The following is a 19,709-nucleotide window of genomic DNA, read 5'->3' on the forward strand; positions in this document are numbered from 1 at the left end:
GACTTTCCATCAGACCATTATTAGGTAATTGATTGGGCTTGAACGTCAAGCATATGGGCGCTGTTTCATTTGGGGGCCTGAAATTACACCACAAACATGGCAGCTGTGACTAGCCGCAGATGTTCCTCACTACTTGTTAAAGGCGGCCATCAAGTGGTCCAGGCAGAGAGATGTGCCGCCAGAGAATATCCCCCAGAATAACATTTGTTTGTGTCCGAGTTTGGTCTAGCGGTAAAATGCAACTAACTCCGGACTGTGCATGCCTGTTGAGAAAACTGGGTTGATCATTTAAATCCCTGCGTTGACCTCCTCAGCTCACAAGGTCTGCACACCTCATCAGTCTCCCCCTTACTTAATGACTATATCTGTCCCAATAAAAGGATTACATTACATACAGAGTGGAATTCACTTCCCTTTTTTATCAAAACTTAAACTTTGCCTCAGCAAAGGTGTCCAACTCTGGTCCCAGAGACCGCTAGATAGACACGGTGCTCTGTTTATTTGTCTGGGGTTTCAGATATGAATCAGCTGTTCATTGAGAGGAAACCAATCAGCATGCACTTTGTTCTCCAGAACATTAATATGCGACGACTCAGCACCAAATAATCATGCCAGTTAACCGATTAAATGCAACAGACATTGTTCTTCACTGTCCATTACTCACTACCACACACAATATCCGCTTGCTGTTTTGTTCAACTCAACACTGTTCCCTAGCAGAATGTGTGGGCTCATGAAATCCACCACAGAGCAATGTGCTTCTCCAATCAATAAAGTGGAGGGAAGTGTCGCATAGTAATGAAACTCTGTGGTAGGAGTTGTTCCAGAACTTTCTATAAAGAGCACAATACAGTGAAAAACACATTTTTATAGAAGCATTTTGAGTATTGATACAAATGTACTGCATGTATCTGACAGCTGTTTGTACGTGCATGTCAGATACAAGGTTAGGGATGAAAGAGGCATACAGAACTCTCTATTTTAATTAAATATCCAGCCTCACTCTTATCACAAATGATTCGTGACCAGAGGCTGATGCTGCAGACATAGATATAGAACGCAGAGATACTTCCCCTTGACAAGAGATGCCGTGGCTTATGTATAGCCATTGAATGTGTGATTCATCACTGGAATTCTATTCTTACTGTTCCATCCTCCATCGACCCCAGTCAGCGGCCACACAATGGCACGAATTTGCAGATTGTAGTGATAATCAAAGCCATGTATGTATACTATATGTACACTACGTATGTGCTTGTCTTACCTACCTTAGTTGAATGCAGTGATTGCATTGATTGCTATAGGTATATTTGTTTCATTTGATGAATAGTCAAGGCACTGGTAGGCAGACAGGTTGATATATTGCTGGCTATTGTTCATGATTAAATGTGTCTCTCACATCATATGGTGATCAGTTATCTCCACAGGCTTTATTTTTCATCTGACGCTAAGGAGGTGCAAGTGTCAAGCACATCTTAGTTTGCAATTTCGTCATGTAAATACGGGCATACTGGCATTCTCCCACCCTAACGCCAGGTTTGGCTATTTACCTGTCTAACATCAGCTCACTTGCGCTGAGGTGGGAGGGGTGGCAGTATATGAGGTGTCCTTAAAAACAAGCGCAAAAGGGACAATGTCATTTTTAAAACCCATAAAAAAGCAGGTCTCAATGGTAACTCAGTTGAAAACGGCATGGCTTTTGAGAGGGTACGTGCGGCCTATCTAGTCATGACACACAGTGCCCATGCATGGAACGAGAGATGTGCCTTTTGTGCTGGTGAATCTTGTATGTAGAAACATAAAAAAAATATGATTTTTTTCCCATCATGTCATTTAATTTGACTCTCAACCAAGCATAGCCTCCCCTTAATTAAGGCTGGTTTAGCAGCATCGTATTGGTGCGTCTTTTTATCCTGGCCATTAGCCAAGTAAGTAGCCTATGAATAAAGGGTTTACTGAGATTACTTTGAGATATTTTGGAAGTTTTTAGTCCTCCATGCCTTTTCATTATTCACAATTCACACATCTGCATACTTCATTTTGCTTGTTCAAGTAGGCTATCCATCCCCATTTTCAAAGAGCGCCCCTCATCCGATTACCAAAGACATGCTACTCCAAACTATTCAGTCCTCCTATGATGCCATATCAACTGCAGAGATATATATTTTTTAATCTGCCTCGCACAAAGGAAACAATACAATTGACAGGATGTTTATAATGGTATGTGTAAAGACATTTAGGACTACGTGTGTACCCAGTGCCATGAGAGAAGTGATTTATGATATCATGCATCTAAGCCCATCCTACAATATTTAGAAATATTGTTGTTGTTTTAAACGGATTGCTTGTTTTCCATTTCATATGATTCAAAACCAAGCGCTCCATCGGCTACCCTTTCCCTAGGCCAAGGCTACTATAATGAAGTCTGGTTTAACAGCAATGCGTTTTTTTATCCTGGCCTTGCAAAGTAGCCTATCCACAAAAGGCGTTTAAATGGTCTATTCGTCGGAGTGCCTTGAATTGAAAATATACTGCGTATCCTAAAACACACACACAAATGCTTGTTCAAGTATCCACACTCTAAAACCTAAGAGTGCAACCCTTCAAAGAGTGCCTCTCATCCGGTTGCCAAAGACCTGCTCCTCCATACGTATTTACATGATTCAGTCCAATAATGCAGTATCAACGTTAGGCTATGTTTTGGATATCAACACTACAGGCTATTGAATAAACACTGGATTTTTTTATATTTTTTTTTACTGTTGCTATTTACTCGTTATTGTGGCCTATGCTATTTAATAAATGGTAGTCTCAAGTCTCAACCCACAATCAACCAGGAGGAGAATATTCCTTGCCCCCAACCGAATTGGACTTGATGACAACACAAAGACCGTCAGTAACCTACAGAACTTGATGACAAATACCGTATTAAGCCATGGAACGAGTTGATTGGCCAGTGAGTGGCCAAGCCCTTGTCGGTCGATTTCTTCAACAAATGATCAGGTCTATATAATTATCGAATCAAATCCAATTTTATTTGTCACATACACATGGTTAGCAGATGTTAATGCGAGTGTAGCGAAATGCTTGTGCTTCTAGTTCCGACAATGGAGTAATAACCAACAAGTAATCTAGCTAACAATTCCAATACTACTACCTTATAGACACAAGTGTAAGGGGATAAAGAATATGTACATAAAGATATATGAATGAGTGATGGTACAGAGTGGCATAGGCAAGATACAGTAGATGGTATTGAGTACAGTATATACATATGAGATGAGTATGTAAACAAAGTGGCATAGTTAAAGTGGCTAGTGATACATGTATTACATAAAGATGCAGTAATGATATAGAGTACAGTATATACATATACATATGAGATGAATAATGTAGGGTATGTAAACATTATATTAGGTAGCATTGTTTAAAGTGGCTAGTGATATATTTTACATCATTTCCCATCAATTCCCATTATTAAAGTTGCTGGAGTTGAGTCAGTGTGTTGGCAGCAGCCACTCAATGTTAGTGGTGGCTGTTTAACAGTCTGATGGCCTTGAGATAGAAGCTGTTTTTAGGTCTCTCGGTCCCAGCTTTGATGCACCTGTACTGACCTCGCCTTCTGGATGATAGCGGGGTGAACAGGCAGTGGCTCGGGTGGTTGTTGTCCTTGATGATCTTTATGGCCTTCCTGTGACATCGGGTGGTGTAGGTGTCCTGGAGGGCAGGTGGTTTGCCCCCGGTGATGCGTTGTGCAGACCTCACTACCCTCTGGAGAGCCTTACGGTTGTGGGCGGAGCAGTTGCCGTACCAGGCGGTGATACAGCCCGACAGGATGCTCTCGATTGTGCATCTGTAGAAGTTTGTGAGTGCTTTTGGTGACAAGCCGAATTTCTTCAGCCTCCTGAGGTTGAAGAGGCGCTGCTGCGCCTTCTTCACGATGCTGTCTGTGTGGGTGGACCAATTCAGTTTGTCTGTGATGTGTACGTCGAGGAACTTAAAACTTACTACCCTCTCCATTACTGTTCCATCGATGTGGATAAGGGGGTCCACAATCATCTCCTTAGTGTTGTTGACATTGAGTGTGAGGTTATTTTCCTGACACCACACTCCGAGGGCCCTCACCTCTCGTCGTTGTTGGTAATCAAGCAATATCAAACACATATTAGTAATAGAATGGAAACACAGACTCTTTGTTTTAAGTATTAACATTATTGTAGGCAGAAGTTGGTACAGAGTACAGTTCCGTAATTTCCGGACTATAAGCCGCTACTTTATTCCCACACTTTGAACCTCGCGGTTTATACAAATTATGGATTTTTCCCGCTTTCACAAGATTCATGCCGCACCGTCACATAATGTCACGTAAATCGAGCGTGCTCAAACTTCCCATCATTCTGATTACGGTAGTAATTTTGTCACCCTCATCATGGCAAAGACACAGAGAAATGCATATGATGCAGCTTTCAAGTTGAAGGCGATCGATCTGGCTGTTGGAAAAGGAAATAGAGCTGCTGCATGGGAGCTTGGCCTTAATGAGTCGATTATAAGACTTTGTAAACAGCAGCGTGAGGAACTGACAACAAAGGCTTTCAGAGGGAAGAAAAGCAGATGGCCCAAAGTATTTGCAGCCACTCGACATCAGTGTAAATCGTGCATTTAAGGTGGCGCTCCGTTTTCAGTGGGAGGCTTGGATGACAAGTGGGGAGAAATACTTCACTAAAACGGGCCGCATGCGAAGAGCAACTTATGGTCAAGTCTGCCAGTGGGTCCTGACAGCGTGGAGCATTGTCAAAAAATCCACTATCCTCAACGGGTTTCGAAAGGCTGGACTGCTGCGTGTTGAAGGAGCAGCATGAGCTCAGCGGGGTATTTGCCTCTGGATGAAAGTGATGAGAGCGACAATGAAAACGATCCAACATCGGATGAAGCAATTCTGAGGCTATTCAACTCCGACATTGAAGGAGATGACTTCAGTGGTTTCAGTGCACAGGAGGAGGAAGATAGTGACCAATGACTTTCTTGGTAGGCTACTGTTAAATTTTTTGTTACAAGCCGTGTTTCGTTAAAGCCTATTTATTTTTTGTTACAAGCCGTGTTTCATTAAAGCCTATTTATTTTTGTTTACAAGCCGTGTTTCGTTTAAAGGCTGTGTAAAGTTTATTTGTTTCAATGTACCGGTAGGCACCTGCGGCTTATAGACATGTGCGGCTTATTTATGTACAAAATACATATTTTTTAATAATTCAGTGGGTGCGGTTTATATTCGGGTGCGCTTAATAGTCCAGCAATTACGGTATATGAAAGCTCTTCCTTGGTTCTGCAAAATGTCTTAAGACATCCTGTAACTCATGTAGCCTCTCCCAATCCTCCTGGCGTGAGTTTCCCTGGCAACATCATTTTAATAAATCTAACCTCCCCCTGACAGCAGCAACCATCTAATCAGCAATTAAAACTCTGAAGTGGGTTTGACCGAAACTTGACCTTTCATCACAAGTATAGGGTCATAACAAGGTGAACGAGTCCAAGCATCTTCTGACAGGTGGCTGTTTTGATCAGGTCTGCGGCAGTTTTGATCAGGTCTGGGCCCAGACACGAGGAGTATGTATGAATGTAGGCGGTTTCCACCTTCTGATAATGTCTGAAGGGCACAGCACTCAAAACAGGTGTTAATACACACACAGAGGTCTATTAGAAGAGGAGAGCTTACAGTTTATCATAACACAATTTAATGAACCCTTTTAAAGGTATGAGGCCTTGGTTTAACCCTCATCACACCTACAACTTGTTTACTCATCAAAACCCAGCCCTTTCACACCACTGTAAGCTATTACCCTCATAATTTGGGCTATGAAAATAGCTACAATATTTCTGACACCATCCAGAACTATAGCACTATTTACCATTGCATTAGGTTTGTTAAAATAGAGTCCATCATGTCAGCCTCTAACGAACGAGGCACAGCCTCCGTGATAGACGAATACAACAGGGGATCTTATTGTTCAAACTTTTTTTAATCAAACCCACTGGAATTAATAATTGCTTACTTACAGTGCCTTCAGAAAGTATTCATACCCTTTGACTTATTCCACATTTTGGTGTTGTTATAGCCTGAATTCAAAATGGATTAAATTGTTAAATTCTCACCGTCTATTTTTTTTCTCACACAATACTCTGTGAATACATGTTTTTATAAATTGTTGCTAATTAATTGACAATGAAATACAGAAATATCTCTTTTGCTTATGTGTTCACAGCCCTCAATCAATATTTTGTAAAGGCACCTTTCGAGGTAATTATAAGGCTAAGAGTTTTGCACACCTGGATTGTACAATGTTTGCCCATTTATATTTTTTTTTAAATTTCAAGTTTAAAAAAAAGTTTATTTATTTCACCTTTATTTAACCAGGTAAGCTAGTTGAGAACAAGTTCGACAACTATTGTTGATCATTGATAGACAGCCATGTTCAAGTCTTGCCATAGATTGTCAAGCCGATTTAAGTCAAAGCTGTATTTAAGTCGCTCAGGAACATCCAATCTCGTCTTGGTAAGCAACTCCAGTGTAGATTTGGCCTTGTCCTTTAGGTTATTGTCCTGCTGAAAGCTGCATTCGTCTCCCAGTGTCTGTTGGAAAGCAGACTGAACTAGGTTTTCCTCTAGGATTTTGTCTTTGTTTATCGCTGTATTTTGTTTATTTGTATTCTAAAAAAACTCACTCGTCCTTGCCGATGACAAGCATACCCATAACATACCCATAACAGGATGCAGCCACCATCATACTTGAAAATATGAAGAGTGGTAGTCAATGATGTGTTGTTGGATTTGCCCCAAACATACACATTTTGTTCTGTATACAAAGAGTTATTTTCTTTGCAGTATTACTTAAGTGCCTTTTTTGCAAAAAGGATGGAGGATTTGGGATATTTTTTTTCTGTACAGGCTTCCTTCTTTTCACTGTAATTTAGGTTAGTATTGTGTAGGAACTCAAATGTTGTTTTTCCATAGTCTGTTTTCTCATATCAAAACCATTAAACTCTGTAACTGCCTCAAGGTGTAATCCCTGAGCAGTTTCCATCCTCTCCGGCAACTGAGTTAGGAGGACGCCTGTATCTTTGTAGTGACTTGGTGTACTGATACACCATCCAAAGCCTAGTTAGTAACCACCATGCTCAAAGGGATGTTCAGTGTCAGCTTTTTAATTTTTAAATATCTACCAATTGGTGCCATTTGTGAGGCATTGAAAATCCTCCCTGGTGTTTATGGTTGAATCTGTGCTTGAAATTCCCTATTTGATTAAGAAACCTTACAAATAATTGTATTTGTGGGCTACAGAGATGGGATAGTCATTCAAAAATCATGTTAACCACTATTACTGAACACAGAATATGCAACTTCTTTCTGAAGGCATTTGTATTCTAGGTCTTAGAAATGCACAGTTTTGTCCTTATGTGTCGCTACTGTTGGATTCTGGTGTTGACAAAATCACCCGAGAATCGAGAATGTGTCCTCTGTTCTCTGGTGATTTCGTCACCATCGTGCACAGGGACGTTGTTCACACCTCTAGGTTAACCTGAAAAGAGACTGATATAGATGAGTTGAGACGAGAATCATTTCAATCTCCAGATTACATCTGATTTACAGATTAGAGCCTGATGGGGAGATGGTTGAGGAGCATACATAGTTGGAAGGGTGGGACTTGGGGATTGAACCATCTCTGTAGAGCACTGAGCTCTGCAGAGAAGACACGAGGTCTGTAAACGGATAACGACTACTGTTGTGCCTTATGTGTCATGGTCAGCCTATGATGGAGTGGAGGGCAAAGGGCAATACCTAATCCCAATCTTTATTTCGATCTCTTTCCTGCTCTCTCTCTCTGTCTCTCTGTATCTCTGTCTCTCTATCTCTCTATCTCTCTGTCTCTCTGTCTATCTATCTATCTCTCTCTATCTGTCTCTCTGGCTCTCTCAGGCCAATAAACTTCGCACCAAGACCCTGCGCAACACCCTCAACCCTGTCTGGAGTGAGACCCTGACCTACTACGGCATCACCGATGAGGATATGGTCCGCAAAACACTCAGGTAACCTTCTCCCTTCTTCACCTAATTTGAAAAAGAGCGACACCAACTGGAGGTGGTCTCAAAAGAGGAGCGTGTAATGGCATTACAGGCTATCGACTTTGTAATAGCAATGCTAATAGTGCTACCAGTGGTACACAGTAGTAGTACGCAGTGCAATGGCAGGCTAATAGAAGTATTGCAACATAGACTAGCAGTTATAGCAGTAAGGAATTAGAAGGGCTATAGTCTAAGTCGGTATTAGATAGAACGTTGAGGCCCTGCCTGGGGAATGCACCCTAGGTTACCCCGTTGGCTCACAGCAACAAAAAAATACAATTTTCTTGTCTGTCTGTTTTAGTCAATTACAAAACTACATTTAAGAAAAGTATAACATGTCTAAAGATTACTTTTCAACATTTTCAACATTGCCTGCTCCCGAGCGTTCTCACTACACTAAAAATGTAACATTGTAGGGCATCCCTCATGCCCCTTTTCATTACATTTACATTTACATTTAAGTCATTTAGCAGACTCTCTTATCCAGAGCGACTTACAAATTGGTGCATTCACCTTATGACATCCAGTGGAACAGCCACTTTACAATAGTGCATCTAAATCTTTTAAGGGGGGTGGGAAGGATTACTTTATCCTATCCTAGGTATTCCTTAAAGAGGTGGGGTTTCAGGTGTCTCCGGAAGGTGGTGATTGACTCCGCTATCCTGGCGTCGTGAGGGAGTGTGTTCCACCATTGGGGAGCCAGAGCAGCGAACAGTTTTGACTGGGCTGAGCGGGAACTGTACTTCCTCAGTGGTAGGGAGGCGAGCAGGCCAGAGGTGGATGAACGCAGTGCCCTTGTTTGGGTGTAGGGCCTGATCAGAGCCTGGAGGTACTGAGGTGCCGTTCCCCTCACAGCTCCGTAGGCAAGCACCATGGTCTTGTAGCGGATGCGAGCTTCAACTGGAAGCCAGTGGAGGAGCGGGGTGACGTGAGAGAACTTGGGAAGGTTGAACACCAGACGGGCTGCGGCGTTCTGGATGAGTTGTAGGGGTTTAATGGCACAGGCAGGGAGCCCAGCCAACAGCGAGTTGCAGTAATCCAGACGGAAGATGACAAGTGCCTGGATTAGGACCTGCCCCGCTTCCTGTGTGAGGCAGGGTCGTACTCTGTGGATGTTGTAGAGCATGAACCTACAGGAACGGGCCACCGCCTTGATGTTAGTTGAGAACGACAGGGTGTTGTCCAGGATCACACCAAGGTTCTTAGCGCTCTGGGAGGAGGACACAATGGAGTTGTCAACCGTGATGGCGAGATCATGGAACGGGCAGTCCTTCCCCGGAAGGAAGAGCAGCTCCGTCTTGCCGAGGTTCAGCTTGAGGTGGTGATCCGTCATCCACACTGATATGTCTGCCAGACATGCAGAGATGCGATTCGCCACCTGGTCATCAGAAGGGGGAAAGGAGAAGATTAATTGTGTGTCGTCTGCATAGCAATGATAGGAGAGACCATGTGAGGTTATGACAGAGCCAAGTGACTTGGTGTATAGCGAGAATAGGAGAGGGCCTAGAACAGAGCCCTGGGGGACACCAGTGGTGAGAGCGCGTGGTGAGGAGACAGATTCTCGCCACGCCACCTGGTAGGAGCGACCTGTCAGGTAGGACGCAATCCAAGTGTGGGCCGCGCCGGAGATGCCCAACTCGGAGAGGGTGGAGAGGAGGATCTGATGGTTCACAGTATCGAAGGCAGCCGATAGGTCTAGAAGGATGAGAGCAGAGGAGAGAGAGTTAGCTTTAGCAGTGCGGAGCGCCTCCGTGATACAGAGAAGAGCAGTCTCAGTTGAATGACTAGTCTTGAAACCTGACTGATTTGGATCAAGAAGGTCATTCTGAGAGAGATAGCGGGAGAGCTGGCCAAGGACGGCACGTTCAAGAGTTTTGGAGAGAAAAGAAAGAAGGGATACTGGTCTGTAGTTGTTGACATCGGAGGGATCGAGTGTAGGTTTTTTCAGAAGGGGTGCAACTCTCGCTCTCTTGAAGACGGAAGGGACGTAGCCAGCGGTCAGGGATGAGTTGATGAGCGAGGTGAGGTAAGGGAGAAGGTCTCCGGAAATGGTCTGGAGAAGAGAGGAGGGGATAGGGTCGAGCGGGCAGGTTGTTGGGCGGCCGGCCGTCACAAGACGCGAGATTTCATCTGGAGAGAGAGGGGAGAAAGAGGTCAGAGCACAGGGTAGGGCAGTGTGAGCAGAACCAGCGGTGTCGTTTGACTTAGCAAACGAGGATCGGATGTCGTCGACCTTCTTTTCAAAATGGTTGACGAAGTCATCTGCAGAGATGACTTTTCATGTGAGTGAGTGCTAGCGATCTACTGACCGGAACATTATGCTAGTAAAGACCAATGACACAAACAAACTAACTATTGAGCTACAAGTAGTGAGTGGAGTTACAAATGAACTATAATAAACAAGTTGTCTTTCATTTACATTTACATCTAAGTCATTTAGCAGACGCTCTTATCCAGAGCGACTTACAAATTGGTGCATTCACCTTATGACATCCAGTGGAACAGCCACTTTACAATAGTGCATCTAAATCTTTTAAGGGGGTGAGAAGGATTACTTTATCCTATCCTAGGTATTCCTTAAAGAGGTGGGGTTTCAGGTGTCTCCGGAAGGTGGTGATTGACTCCGCTATCCTGGCGTCGTGAGGGAGTTTGTTCAACCATTGGGGAGCCAGAGCAGCGAACAGTTTTGACTGGGCTGAGCGGGAACTGTACTTCCTCAGTGGTAGGGAGGCGAGCAGGCCAGAGGTGGATGAACGCAGTGCCCTTGTTTGGGTGTAGGGCCTGATCAGAGCCTGGAGGTACTGAGGTGCCGTTCCCCTCACAGCTCCGTAGGCAAGCACCATGGTCTTGTAGCGGATGCGAGCTTCAACTGGAAGCCAGTGGAGAGAGCGGAGGAGCGGGGTGACGTGAGAGAACTTGGGAAGGTTGAACACCAGACGGGCTGCGGCGTTCTGGATGAGTTGTAGGGGTTTAATGGCACAGGCAGGGAGCCCAGCCAACAGCGAGTTGCAGTAATCCAGACGGGAGATGACAAGTGCCTGGATTAGGACCTGCGCCGCTTCCTGTGTGAGGCAGGGTCGTACTCTGCGGATGTTGTAGAGCATGAACCTACAGGAACGGGCCACCGCCTTGATGTTAGTTGAGAACGACAGGGTGTTGTCCAGGATCAAATGATGTGATGAAATGTTTTCCACACACATAGTTACATGTAGCCAACTTGGACACCATTTATGCGCGTTAGCACTCGCCAATGGCATTGATTGCATAGGGAAGACCGGGGCTAAATGTAACAGGTCGGCCTATACAGCCTATTTACTGTATTTTATTGACCTTTATTTAACTAGGCAAGTAAGTTAATTAAAAACAAATTCTTATTTTCAATGACGGCCTAGGAACGAACAGTGGGTTAACTGCCTGTACAGGGGCAGAACGACAGATTTGTACCTTGTCAGCTCGGGGGTTTGAACTTGCAACCTTCCGGTCACTAGTCCACCCTGCCGCCCCATGATCCTTGGTTGGCTGAGTGCCAGTGGAATGTTTTTTGGGGGGGACATTCAAGTCATATGTTTCTAACGAGCAATAAAAACTAGCCTAATGTTTAGACTTTAGAGTTGAAGCCAGTCACTGATGTGGTAAACTACTCAATGTTATTGGATGAATCCCGGAACATATTCCCGTCTGTGCTAGCGAAACAGTCCTGTAGCTTAGCATCCTACTTCCTGTTTGAGTTTTTGCTTGTGAGGAGAAGGCAGCAGGATAGAGTTATGGTCTGATTTGCCAAAGGAAAGGCGATGGAGGGCCTTGTATGCGTTTCTGTGTGTGGAGTAAAAGTGATCTAGAGTTTTGTCACCTCTACTTGCACAGGTGAAATGCTGGTAAAATTGAGGTAAAACAGATTTCCAATTCCCTGCATTAAAATCACCGGCCATGAGAAACTCCGCCTCTGGATGTGAAGCCGGTTGGATGTTCTGCCAAATTCTCTAAAACGACATTGGAGAGGCATATGGTCGAGAAATTAACATTAAATTCTCTGGCAACAGATCTGTTGGAAATTCCAGTCAGCAGGCCAATTGCACGCTCTCTCAAAACTTTTATTGTCCCCAGCACAAGGTGCACCTGTGTAATTATCATGCTCTGTAATCTCCTACTCCAGGTAGACTTCTGATTGGCTGACCAGGTCACCTGACCTGGTCAGCAGGGGGTTCCAGAAGCAGAGGTGTGAAATGTTAGGGGGCAGAGTGGCTGAAAACAATTGAGAGCCCATCCCCCAGCGCCTCTGCTCTCTGCAGAGTAATAAAGTCAGAGTTGAGAACCTGGGTGACTATAGAGTTAGAGGGTTTTGTACATAACGCCTAACCCCAAGCCTGTTTATCTTGGCATTCAATCAAATTGTTGCGAGTCATTTCAGGGGTGCAAGCTGATGAATTGAATCCGATTTAGATTGACACCAAGGCCAAGATCGTGAAGAGGTCACAGTTATCTAAGCCTATAAACAAAAGGAATCAGAAAAGTCCAATATTGCAGGCCTTAAAGTAACTTTCCAGTGTTTACAGATTTCTATGAAATATGACTTAGAATGACTTACAATATTAATGAAATAGTTTTCATTTCAAAAAATTGTATTTAAGTATGTTAAAATGCAGCTTCTGTGTTGGAATAGTGTGGGTGTTTACTGGTCATTAAAAATATTAATGCAAGTAGACTGCTGATTGGCCTGCTCATCCTCCTCTAGGCCACCGATTGGCCAGCTCATCCACCTCAGGAGTATGACATCAAGTCTGTAAGGAAATAGCAAGCATTTTTTAAACAGTCTGTTTGAGATGCAAGTTTGAATTTGGGCTTTTTAGGTGATATTTCTCCAATTTATGCTTTGGCCACAAATACAGGTATAGGATGAGTCAACAACATTATTTGGGTATGAGTTAACAGAATACAAACTTTTAAAAGAGAGATTTTCACAGGACATTTACTAGGTGTAAGCCCTTAGATCACAGTATCTACTAAGCTAACATATGGAATTGTTTTAAGACGGTCATACAATGGATCATTTATACATTTGATTTAGAATTTTAGGACCCTTGTAGGTAAATAAAATATAGATATATATTTGATGATGAACTATTGAATTTAGCCTTTATTGCTAAAGCCCATAGCAACACACCAAATAACACATTTTTACATAGCAAAGCAGACAGGCAAAAAATGTATCATAAGGATTAGTGTCTGTCTTATATCTGGAGAAAAAAAAAATGTTTTACCCATGTCTGGTCATTTTACTTGTGGCACATTTTATCCCCTATGCACGTTGTTATATTTTTACAGCCCGGTACCGGGTTACCTTCAGACGACTCCTCTGTGTGCTTCATAAAGATAAAACAACTGACACCTTTGTATTCGTGAGAGTCTCCCCTTTCAATAGTGGCGACTTATTCATTTCTAGCTCAAACGGTTCGGTCTGGACAGACGGTTTTGTGAGAAGCCCTCCTCGAAATTAGGACGTCCACGGCAGAGCGTTCAAACGACAGCCTTAAGGCTTGTGGATACCGTAGACCAAAACAAACAAAACTGTCGTGTTCGTGAGTCATCTTTCGATGGTGGTGATTTCGTGACGGATCCTCTCGTGTAGAAAACCACAGCTTTCACAAGAACCATGTTATGGACTCGGCTTTATATCGGCGGGAAAAAGGGTATTGAGCTGCAGTCACTGCAAGAAACGGTACATCTCTAGCATAAACACACAGAGAGCTATTCTATATTCAAAATGACGTCTCCATGTGACGTGTGGGCGTGTCAATCAACTTTAGGATTTTTTTTATCTGTTTTACAGTCTCCTTTTAATCTGCATCTAATAGTGTCATGGGTGGGATCGCAAGCATAATGATGTCTAGAGTCAATGACAGAGAGACACTTGTTCCTCAACAGAGTGCGGATCTTCCTTCCTTCTCTGCATCTCAGTCTCATTGTTTATCCTGTTAATAGGGCTTTCATTGTGTTGCTGAGCGCTCTGCAATATCGTAAAGTTTAGGATTTGTTACCCGTGACTTTCCAAGCATTGCCTCTAAAACCATTGGCATAGTGTTTCCAATTCCAGGATCTAGTTCTTTTGGTGTGGGCTGACTACTCCCTTGTGTGTGTCAGCGGATTTAAGGAGTTAGCACTGTTGCCTTCAGTGTATTATTGGTTTAGTGGGCACCACAATTGACCCAGAGGAGTTAATTATGTAAGCGATAATCAACAAGGGGCTGTAAGAATTCACTTCAAAGTCATTGAATTATACTGTGCATTATAACAAAATAATGCACACTCTAGAATACCCTTTAAGCCATCAGAAATTAGTATTCAACAATGCCATGGTATAACTATCAATAATGACAATTTCCTTTGTTTGAGCTGTGTTAACATATGTACTCTACTCTGGTATCAGGTCTGCTCACTCCACATGTTTTCAATGGGGTTTAGGTCAGGGGACTTGGATGGCCAGTGCAAAAGCTTGATTCTATGGCCTTCGTGTTTCAACTCTTTAGAGTCTGCCACCCCTGTTACTCGTCTCTGAATCCGAATCAAAGTTCAAGCAGAGAGTTCACCAGGAGACATCTTTGGAATCGATCGTCTTCACGTTTCTTATAAGTCCATTCATATTGCAGATTTGATTGAGCTGTTGTTGAATAGTAGTTTGCTGTAGGTTAGGCAAAGTGACCACAAGACGTTCCAAAAGACAACGGACCAACTTTACTTAGCCTCCAGGTGCCTTATTTCAAATCCATGTGTAACCCCCCCAAGCATCAATGGTATGGGTTCATTGATCCCTATGTAGTGAGTGCGGTAAATGCCATTTGACGCAGCCTTAGTCTTGGCATGTTAGCATTCATAATTGTGTCACCACCACCTCCAGCAATGTACAACCTTTCTGTTGCGCTGTGATTATAGAATTGACTTGTTAGCCGTCGGACGGTCTGCTTGCCACAGCCAGCTCCATGCAGAGATGGCCCATATTCAACTCTCTCCACTAACCTTCAGGAGTTACAGATGTAAACCGCAAAATAAAGCACAAACCAAAACACCACTGGCTGAAATACTGTCCCATACAAAACTAACAAATGGAGGCAGACAAAATAGCTTCTTCTTTGTGTGTGTGTAATTAACACTGAGTGTACAAAACATTAAGAGCACCTTCCAAGTATTGAGTTTCTTTGAGACCCTAATTTACCTTTATTTCAACAGGGAAGTCGTATTGAGACTAAAGTCTCTTTTACAAATGATCCCTGCCCAATAAAAAAACAAGCACACAATAGGCAAGCACAGACAAACATAAATATACACGAAAAAAATACATTCAAATAAAAGAAACACATTATTTAATTTAAAAAACCCTCTGTTATCTGTATGAGGGGACACCAAAGCGTCCAATTGAAATGTCCTCTGAAGATAATTCCAAACATAGACACCCAAGAAGTCTCCAGTCTCCTGGCTTTAATAACTTGTCATTTTAAATCTGAACTGGGAAGTTGGGTAAGTCAGAATCTTGTGGAGCAGGGCTTTTTAAACAAAAAGAGCATAATGAGGATCTACGTGTCTTCAAAGAGGTCCAGCCAACCTTTTGGTAAAGAATGCAGTGATGTGTAATAAATCTGTCTCCTGTGATAAAACAATGGGCGCTGTGATAAACGGCATCCATGGTTTTAAGAGTAGTGGCAGCTGCACTTGATAAATAGTGTCACCATAATCAAGAACAGGTAGAAAGGTTGACTGCACAATCTGCTTCCTGCTGACTAGAGAGTCTAGATCTGTTTCTGTAAAAAAAAATATATATATATCTTTAAATCTTAACTTCCTAAAAAGCTCATTTGTATGTTTTTTTAAACATTAAATTATTGTCAATCCAAATACCAAGGTATTTGTATGCAAGAACTTGTTTGATTATAGAACCATCCGATGAGTGAAGATTTAATCCATCTGAGAAAATCTTACGAGAACTTTGAAAACAACATGTATTTAGTTTTCCCTGTATTATCTGTCACTAAAATAATCATGAAACCAAGAGCAGATGTCAGAGCCCAGGCCAATCGAGGAAAACTTGTTCAATAAAATAGCATGATCAACAGTGTCAAATGCATTTGACATGTCCACAAACAAGGCAGCACAATTCATTTTAGCGTCTAATACATTGACAATATCATTAACATCTAATATGATCGCCGTTATAGTGCTGTGCCCTGGCATCAGTTAAAAAAAAGTGCAAAAAGAGAATTTTCGCTAGACATGGAAGACTGGAGATGAGACGATAATTATCAAGATCAAAACTATCTACGTCTTATGGAGTTTCTTGATAACAATGTCAGATTTAAGATATGGGTTACTGAGCCAGCAATGAGGGGGGCAGCATACTTGAGGAGACCCGGCACCAATTGGTCAGCTCCTGTGGATTTCCTGGTATCTATAGCAAGTATAAGAGCGTCTGCTAAATGACTTAAATGTAATGTAAATGTAAGTAAGGTATCAATGATGTATTTTTCTGTGAACTGCCAAAATGCTAAAACTGAACTACCATTTTCGGAGTCAATCAGCGTTTAGCCCACTTTTGGATAGTAGGGTTATACACTCATTTAAAAAAAATAGCACGTTTTAAATAAAGTCATGTTTTAATGCATCAATGACAGAATTGTTGTCCGTAATGGGACCATAGTCTTAATGAATTTGCTTGGGGCAGAGAGGAGGAAGTGCAACCCTTCAGAGATTTGACCGTTTTCCAGAATTATGGAGGGTTTCACTTAGTCAGAAAGGGTGGTTACATAATAATTAGATGTATGCCTTTTTTTTATCAGCACTCACCAGCTTTCATTGTTTATGTGACATGGACACGCTCCAACTGATGCCACTGCGTGAAGACGCACACCACGTAAGCACTAGCTGATAATATATATATTTTTTGCTGCAGTCATATCGACACTTATATTCATTATAATGCCGTTATTGCTTCTGTGCTGATTTTCCTTATTTATCAATAACACTTGGTTGGTGCTTGTAATGATTTTAAGGCTACTGATCAGAGTGAGAATTACACCGTGACATTTAGGGGGTTCTCTATTGGATGCGTGCTGACATGTTTTATGTGCCTTATATGGGACAGCTGATTGTCAAACACTTCAAAACATAGGCTACCTGTTCATGTTCGTCCACTCCAAAATAGTGTAATGCATGTAGCCTACACTAGCGCCATTTGATGAATGGTAACAGACATCTGTTTACAAAACACCACAAAGTGTTCCTAATTACATTTGGTGATTGCCATTGATTAGGTCTACATTCATTTATGATCTTGCAGACAAATGGATGTAGCATGAAATGTCGGGACACCTGAATTGGGTCTGAAACTGTCCCAGGGAAAATTGGATTGTCACCCTAAAACGTGGTCAATTTATTAGACTAGGCTACAATGTGTAGGCCTAGTACCATGAACTTCAAATAGGCCTACCAGTAGCCAGTGATGTAGTGGTGCAAAATATTGGTGGGTAAAATCTGATTGTCGGTCGCGGTGAAAAAAGTAACGCTCCCAATACTTTCAATGCATGTTTTGGAAAAAGGTGGCTGAACTGCATTTACTTGGGTTTACCCTTCACTAGGCCAACACCACTACCGGTACCCTCTCAGCCTATGCAATTTTGCACACATGAACACACGCAGAACAGGTAGCCTACATTCAATACAATGCACGAGTTGAATCAAAATAGGTTTCCACCCTAGTTCATGAGTTATTTGTTTGTTGAGTGCTTGGAGTCTTCACAGATTGTGTGACAGAACACTGCGTTTCTTTCCTTACATTGATGACATTTATGACAGTGTTATTTGTCATTATTAAGCATTTAACAATTACATTAGAATATTGAAAATAAACCCTGTACCATTCCTGGATCTTGGAGAGCTCTGAAAATGCGCTGTAAGTGTTACAATGCCTACGTAACATTTCATTATGTTTCACCGTGAAAACAGTTCTCATGGGCACACAAATCCAAAAGAATGTAGGCCTATGCCATTGCAAAATGTAATGCTTCTAACCAAGAGTCAACTATAGGCCTACTGTCATTATGTTAGATGGATTGGATGCGCATTTGGTGTCTAGCTGTAGGCCAGTTGTCTAGTGATATTGGCGACCATCATCAGCTGATCCAGAAAATAAAACAAATATTTATAGAAAATAATTAAGCGAAATAAATGGTCTACTTCTTCTGGCCACAGACAGCACAGAGAACACCAATACCCGTGCACACCTGAAGAACAAAGCAATGAGCGCTCTAAACAACTGACTGACAATATCAAACAATGATAAATCAACGGATAAATCAAATGCATTGGAATAAAGGCATTGGCTATTTTTATCGAGGGCACATGGGAACAAATGGCGAAAATGAGCAAATACCAAGGAGTATCGATGCATTTTAAAGGAGCATAGCTGAGGCCGAACTTCAGCACTACTGAGTAGACAGCACCATGAACAGAGATGGTTTGTGCAGCCACATATAAATAAATGGTTTAAACCATGACAGGGAGGTGGGGGTGGTCATTTCATTTGGAAGCTTTTATTTTCATATTTACCACTGTAAAACATATTTACAACTGCATTTTACACAAATAGGAGAATTGTTCAATTAACATTATTTAGGGAACGCCTGGGTACAGACATTATCTGAATGTCAGCACAAGTGGACAGTTATCGTGTTTTGGGAACCTATCTCTTGTCATAGCCCCATAAATAAAATAAAATGTTATCGGTCACACACACATATTCAGAAGTTGTTATTGCTTGTGTTCCTAGCTCCAACAGTGTAGTAGTATCTAACAATTCACAACAATACAGACAAATCTCAAAGTAAAGAAATGGAATTAAGAAATATGTAAATATTAGGAGTAGAAATGTCAGAGTGGCATTGACTAGAATACTGTAGAATACAGTATATACCTATGAAATGAGTAAACCAGTATGTAAACATGATTAGTGTTTCATTATTAAAGTGACCAGTGATTCCATGTCTATGTACTGTACATAGGGCTACAGCCTCTAAAGTTCAGGGCAGGGTACTGGGTGGAGGCCGGCAAGTGATGGCTGTTTAACAGTCTGATGGCCTTAGAAGCTGTTTTTTTGGTCCCAGCTTTGATGCACCTTTAATGACCTCACCTTCTGGATGATAGTGGGGTGAACAGGCCGTGGCTTGGTTGGTTGATGTCCTTGATTATCTTTAAGGCCTTTCTGTGACATCGGGTGCTGTAGATGTCCTAGAGGGCAGGCATTGTGCCCTTGGAGTTAAGTTGTGCAAACCGGTTGCCATACTATGAGGGGATACAGCCCAACAGGATGCTCTCAATTGTGCATCTGTAGAAGTGTGTGACTGTCTTAGGGGCCAAGTCAAATTTCTTCAGCCTCCTGAGGTTAAAGAGGCGCTGTTGCATCTTCTTCACCACACTGTCTGTGTGGGGTAACCATTTCAGATTGTCAGTGATGTGTACACAGAGGAACTTGAAGTTTATCACCTTCTCCATTGCAGCCCTTTGATATGGGTGGGGGAGTGCTCCCTCTGCTGTCTTCTGAAATCCATGATCAGC

At 42.3% G+C, this 19,709-nt stretch overlaps 2 protein-coding genes across 6 annotated transcripts in view; one reads left to right on the top strand and one right to left on the bottom strand.

Annotated features, from left to right (window-relative positions):
* LOC118390929 (double C2-like domain-containing protein beta) overlaps positions 1 to 19,709 on the top strand; it is a 320,447-nt gene that overhangs the window by 248,800 nt on the left and 51,938 nt on the right. For all 5 annotated transcript variants that reach the window (XM_035781772.2, XM_035781776.2, XM_035781773.2 and 2 more), the window contains one exon: positions 7,969 to 8,078. In XM_035781772.2, the coding sequence (XP_035637665.1) occupies positions 7,969 to 8,078 (110 nt within the window). The remainder of the gene's footprint in view (positions 1 to 7,968; positions 8,079 to 19,709) is intronic.
* On the bottom strand, positions 8,697 to 11,335 carry LOC127906278 (uncharacterized). Its single transcript, XM_052457702.1, has 2 exons — positions 11,165 to 11,335; positions 8,697 to 9,186 (listed from the first exon to the last, which is right to left on the bottom strand). The coding sequence occupies exons 1-2, from the start codon at positions 11,312 to 11,314 to the stop codon at positions 8,707 to 8,709; spliced, it is 630 nt and encodes a 209-aa protein (XP_052313662.1). The 5' UTR covers positions 11,315 to 11,335; the 3' UTR covers positions 8,697 to 8,706.

Source organism: Oncorhynchus keta, chromosome 12 (genome assembly GCF_023373465.1).
Source record: "Oncorhynchus keta strain PuntledgeMale-10-30-2019 chromosome 12, Oket_V2, whole genome shotgun sequence".
Classification (NCBI taxonomy): Eukaryota; Metazoa; Chordata; class Actinopteri; order Salmoniformes; family Salmonidae; genus Oncorhynchus; species Oncorhynchus keta.